The following is a 5,562-nucleotide window of genomic DNA, read 5'->3' as shown; positions in this document are numbered from 1 at the left end:
AAATCAGCACCCATAATTTTGTTCATGTCCTGATCATGTAAAACAACCAAAAATATATGATATATGCAATACGAATAACTGAGGGGAAATGAGAAAAACAACAACAAAGCAAATGAGCAAAAACATAATCAGATATAGGTCGTGGGTCTTCATCATCGTCGTGGATGGGTCGTGGGTCTCTTCAGTCGCCTCATCATCATCTCGAGTCCGCGTCATCATCATCTCGAGTCCGCGTCATCATCATCTCATCGTTCATCTCGTGAATTTTAGATCTGGAATTTCTTTTCCCACGAATTTCAGATCTCCATTGTTGTGTTTGGAAGGTTTGGAAGGTTTGGAAGGAGGAGAGAGAGAAGTATTGAAAATCAGTTTTTTCCGGCGAGAAAGAATTGAGATAAATGAGTGAATTTCAGATCTCCATTGTTGTATTTGAGTTGAATCCGAGTTTGTGTTGGTTTCTGCATTTTTTTTTTCTGTTTATAAGGTTTCGAATTGAAGGAAGAGCGAGAAAAAAGAATTTGATTCAGATTTTTGCTTTTTGCTTTTTGTCATTTATTGCCCCGAAATTACCAGCGTGCCCCTTAACTTGCAATTAATTACGAAAATGCTCCCGGGTATACGATGAGCATGATACACCCAGATGTACCATAAGTGGACTCCAAGCTTAATAACAACCAAAAGACGACAAACATGCCCTAATAGCCTAAAAAAGATTACATGAATCACCACTTCACCTTCTTAGTTCTTACCCATTGATCCAAATTGCTATGTCCTCTCATAAGTCATAACTAAAAGTCAAGTCAAAAGTTTTTTTAGTTTTTTTTTTTATCGAAAAACTTTTTTAAATTTTTTTTAAACGAAGTCAAAAGTATTTAGAATTTACGATAACTTGGCAATTGGTCAACTTAATTAATAAATGTTTGACTTTTCCTCGTGAATTTCTTTGAAACCCTCTAGAAATACCAACAATCATCCAATATCAGGAGAATTTCAACAGGGATTGCAACTTCCATTCAGAGAGAAAAATGGTCAATGACTGAAACTTTGAATATGGTAATTGTCCTCTTTCATTTTATTTTATCTATTAATTGAAAGAATCTATACCATAATTCAGTGGCGTGTATGTCTGTTTAAGCCACCAAATCTTTAAGATTTTTTTCTCTTAATATTCTACTTGATTATAATTAGTTGTTAATACTTGTAATTGCTGGCTTATTTGACTATTAAATTGGCAATTTTGAGTGATTTTTGTATTGTAGTTAAATCATTTCTCTGATTTTCTATGTTTAATTCTTTATATTTCTCTTACTTCTTGGAGGTCACGTCTTTGTCCCTTGTTTACTTTCATTCAACAAAACTTTGTCTTCTCACCTTCTACCTCAGTTTATAATTTTCTTTTCTGGGAAAGTTTGTATTTTTAGATGTAATTTGGTATTTTTTTGAGTGATGATGCAAAATATGTCAAACAACTGGGACTGGGATGGCATATTGAAGATCATTTATGTGGTTTTTGCTTTCTGTGCTGCTCTTTTACTAGGCGCCCTAAAAGGTTTAACTTTTATCTTTGTCTTTTAGAATTAACCCATCTTTGATGTGGGTTTTTTTTTATTATTTTTGTGCTTAATTTCTGTTTTTGGGAATTTTTCTGTTTTGATCAAGAACTAAAATTGAATGCCCTGTTGAATTTTGTTGTTGTTGTTGTAGCTTTGCTGGTGGGTCCAATTGCTGGTCTGATATTGATTATAGGAAATGTTGGAGTTATTCTGGGCCTTTTTCCATTACATGTTGCTTGGACATTTTACACCATAATAAAGTAATAATTTGCCTAAAGCAAATTCTCATTTTCCTTACTTTTGGTCTAAATTGTGATTACATGGGTGTAATTTGACGAGTTATGTTTGGTGGTGTTTTTGTGGCCATTGCTTAAATGCAGAACTAACAGGTTTGATATACCACTCAAGATATCAATTTTATTGGGTTTGCCAGCTCTTGCTGCTCTTTGGCTGGCTTTGAGCATAGCAGGAAGTGTTGTTGTGGGTGTTGGATATGGATTTTTCACTCCTTGGGTTTCGGCTTTTGAAGCTTTCAGACAAGAGAATGAATCCAAGAAATACATACACTGTGTTGTGGTAAAATTCTGAAATAGTTTCCTGCTTTATAATGTTGTATTTGAGCTTCATTTTTGGTCCTTTTTCTCAGTTGATCTTGTTACTGCTTTTCTGAAACAAGTAGGATGGAACATGGGATACTGTCAAAGGAAGCTGTACTGTTGTGCGCGATTTTGCAGATATCTGCATCCATTCGTATCCTGTTTACTTGACGGAGATTCGTGAATCTTCAAACTCTGATGAACTTCAGACTCTAAGGTACCTTTTCCTTGTGATGTTCAGATTCTTTTATTATCATGTAGAAGATGAAACGGATCGACGAATCGTGAAGAAGGCTGGTGTATAAAGCAAGACTAAAACATTCACTATTGATTGCTAATCAAAAGTTTTTGGCTTATAATGCAGGTTTATTCATATACCAGCGATCATAATTGTTGGGTTGATGGGCTTAATAATCGATGTTCCTTCTTTCACTGCTATCGCCATAATTAAAAGTCCTTTAATGTTACTAAAGGGATGGCAGCGACTAACACACGATCTTATTAGCCGTCAGGGGCCTTTTCTTGAAACAGCTTGTATTCCAATTGCTGGTTTGACAATCCTCTTGTGGCCCTTATTTGTTATTGGAAGCATTGTGTTAGCTATCTTCTCGAGCGTTTTCGTGGGTTTGTATGGCTCAATTGTGGTATATCAGGTATATATGAGTTTCAACATTTTTATTTTTCAATTGCAAGACTGCTTTTATCTTCCCATCGAAGCATGACTCATATAGATTTCCTTCTGCTGAACTGGATATAGGAAAGATCTTTCCGGAGAGGCCTTGCTTATGTATTTGCAATGATTGCTGAATTCGACGAGTACACTAATGATTGGCTTTATCTGAGAGAAGGGACTATACTACCAAAGTAATTACTCTACCAATCACCTGTGATTTGCTTTACCACATCTTAGTACGGAGGTACCTCTTGCTGCTTGTTTTTTTTAATTGTAAATTGATCAGAAAATTATGACCTCCAGGCCCCGATACAGAAAGAAGCAGGCTTCTTACTCATCAGATGGTACTGTTGGTCACAATCGTGTTCGTGGTGAAAGGTTCAATGCTTCATTGATGGAATCGCCTACTATGCTTATGCCGAGCTTAGGACCTTCTAGATCAGTCAGGGAGACAATACAGGAAGTGAAGATGGTCCAGGTATACTTGTCTGGTTGTGAAATATTTTGCTTATACTCTTAATTTCTGGCTAATTGAGGATGTTGCTTTTCCTTCTTATATTTTTAAATGCTTCCGTGCTTTTTTTGTCACTACAACTCTATAGGACCAAATTTTATTTGCTAATTTAAAATTAACAGTAAATTATTCTCAAGGTTAAAGCCTTGAACAATCTAAGAAACCCAACCAAATTTGTACCTCCAAACAAAATAAATGTGGACTTGCTCCCAAGTCCCATCTCCAAACTGGCACAAACCTTTCTTTATATGTGACAAACTAACAGCACAGAACGAGCGGAAACCTTTTCTGCTATTTTGTGCTGTAAAATGCTCCTCTCTTTAGTCTTTGAAGTTCACAAGCAAGTCGCAAGCATAAAAGCATTCATGTTTAGTTTGTAATTTAGACACTATTATCATCTAGTCTGATGTTTTGTAATTTGTTTCTGTATTCCTTATCAATAAATTTATAACATCTGTTAAAAAAATGTGTTGTAGGTGTGGGGAAACATGATGCGTACATGTGAAATACAGGGTAGAGAACTTCTCGACGCTAATGTCTTAACTCAGGCTGATCTAAATGAATGGTTGAAGGCAAAGAACGGCCACGAAGCACCCATAATCGGAGTTGGTCTTCCTAGTTATTCATGTTTGTATACTCTTCTGCACTCCATCCAAGCCGGGGCAGATGGTATTCTGCTATTTGACAATGTGATTATCAACCATGAAAATAGACCCCAAGATAGACTAGTAGACTGGTTTTTTAACCCTCTAATGGTATTAAAAGAGCAGATCAAGATCTTAAAATTGGGTGATGGTGAATTGCAATATTTGGAAAGAGTTCTTCTTTTCGGGAGCCATCCCCAGAGAATGGAGGCCTGGGAAAATGGCTGTGTGATTCCCCAAGACCCTCTCAGGGCTGCTCAAATTCAAGGCATTAGCAGAAGGTATTACTACACTTTTGTTGATATCTTTACTTTTTAACTGGCTAGCAAAGTATTTTTTATTTGGGTGAAAATGACGCTATAATCATGAACCTAATAGACCCCTACCAATCCAGCTTTGAGGAGGACATTCCCAATTGGGAGCAAAGCTCTCCCAACAAGTGCATTGCATTCCTAAGGCTGGTATCTGAGACCTCTAGTTAAATTGGGACAACCCCTTTACGGCTGTACCAACTGATCCAAGCACTTATTAGTAAGAAGCCCTGGCCTAGTTATAACAATAATAAAAAAGCACCTCAAGTACATCTCTCCTTTGCAATTATGTTGTAAGAAACTATTCCTGTCATATGTACAGGTCGCGTCCAAAGTCTCAGAGTAATTCTCCAGTTTGCTCTTTTTGTATTCTCACAGTAACATACATATACTTGGGACTAACCTTAAAGGAAAGTTGTTATTGAACTTGAATGAGAAATGTTCCCGTGCTCTAATTTACAATTTAGACTAGGCTACTCAAACTTGAATACTTGTGTTCAACACGAGTACAAGTGTCACACTGGACTATTTCATAAAAAAAAAGTCATATAATTGGTTAAAAGTAAGGTGTCAAGTGTCCACACCCATGCCAAATTATCGACGATCTGACATAAATACTGGAGGTGAAATGAAGAACTCGAGTAATAAAGCCTATAAAGTTTAGATTAAGAAAAGTCTTGAGTGAGACCGTCTCTCATAGTTTGTGACACTAAAAGCTGCCCCTAAAAGAGTAGATCATCTTAGTTTTACAATAAGTTATTGTTACACTGTCTCATACACGATCTTGCCGTAGGTACTGAAGTAATTAAGTTGCTGCTTCCTCAGAACTCTGGAATATTCACCGTTGATTTGAAACTGTCAGATTGAATTGATCTAAACAACATATTTAAACCCACATGATAGGGATTGGCATCCTGGATTAGTTGGCCAAGTCTTAACTGAAGCTGTCAAATCTTTGTGAATTTGTTTCCTCAGAAAGTTGAGTTCCACTCTGAAATATATTCTTTTTTTTTCCATTTTCTGAGCCTAAATTGGAGTATCGATGTGTCCATGCCCATGCCCATGTTAAAGTATCATTGATCAAACAGGCACTTCAGATGAAGTAAAGAATCCAACATAGTTCCTGCTGCATTCCTCATCTTACCGGCCAGTTGTAACTTCTTGTTAACAGTAGCCTTTGTAGTATACTAGATAGTTATGTCAAAATTCCAAAAAAAAAAAGAATTACACTATCCTGAAACACAAAGATTTTGATACCAAATTAAGTGATT

The 5,562-nt window shown here is 36.3% G+C and overlaps 1 protein-coding gene across 2 annotated transcripts in view; it reads left to right on the top strand.

The window, feature by feature from the left end:
* Nucleotides 1–1,109: 1,109 nt before the first annotated feature.
* The window catches only part of LOC104883772 (hypothetical protein), a 5,237-nt gene continuing 784 nt past the window's right edge, over nt 1,110–5,562 (top strand). Inside the window, exons 1-9 of one of the 2 annotated variants that reach the window (XM_019247447.3) lie at nt 1,110–1,549; nt 1,705–1,813; nt 1,934–2,129; nt 2,233–2,366; nt 2,514–2,802; nt 2,907–3,013; nt 3,126–3,300; nt 3,813–4,261; nt 5,085–5,562. The exon at nt 5,085–5,562 is cut by the window's right edge and continues 17 nt beyond it. In XM_019247447.3, coding sequence (XP_019102992.2) covers nt 1,447–1,549; nt 1,705–1,813; nt 1,934–2,129; nt 2,233–2,366; nt 2,514–2,802; nt 2,907–3,013; nt 3,126–3,300; nt 3,813–4,261; nt 5,085–5,091 — 1,569 coding nt within the window. In that variant the 5' untranslated portion in view covers nt 1,110–1,446 and the 3' untranslated portion in view covers nt 5,092–5,562. The remainder of the gene's footprint in view (nt 1,550–1,704; nt 1,814–1,933; nt 2,130–2,232; nt 2,367–2,513; nt 2,803–2,906; nt 3,014–3,125; nt 3,301–3,812; nt 4,262–5,084) is intronic. The other variant, XM_010668332.4, reaches the window with a different exon arrangement.

Source organism: Beta vulgaris, chromosome 6 (assembly GCF_026745355.1).
Source record: "Beta vulgaris subsp. vulgaris cultivar EL10 chromosome 6, EL10.2, whole genome shotgun sequence".
NCBI lineage: Eukaryota > Viridiplantae > Streptophyta > Magnoliopsida > Caryophyllales > Amaranthaceae > Beta > Beta vulgaris.
This window is presented reverse-complemented; position numbering and strand designations above follow the sequence as displayed.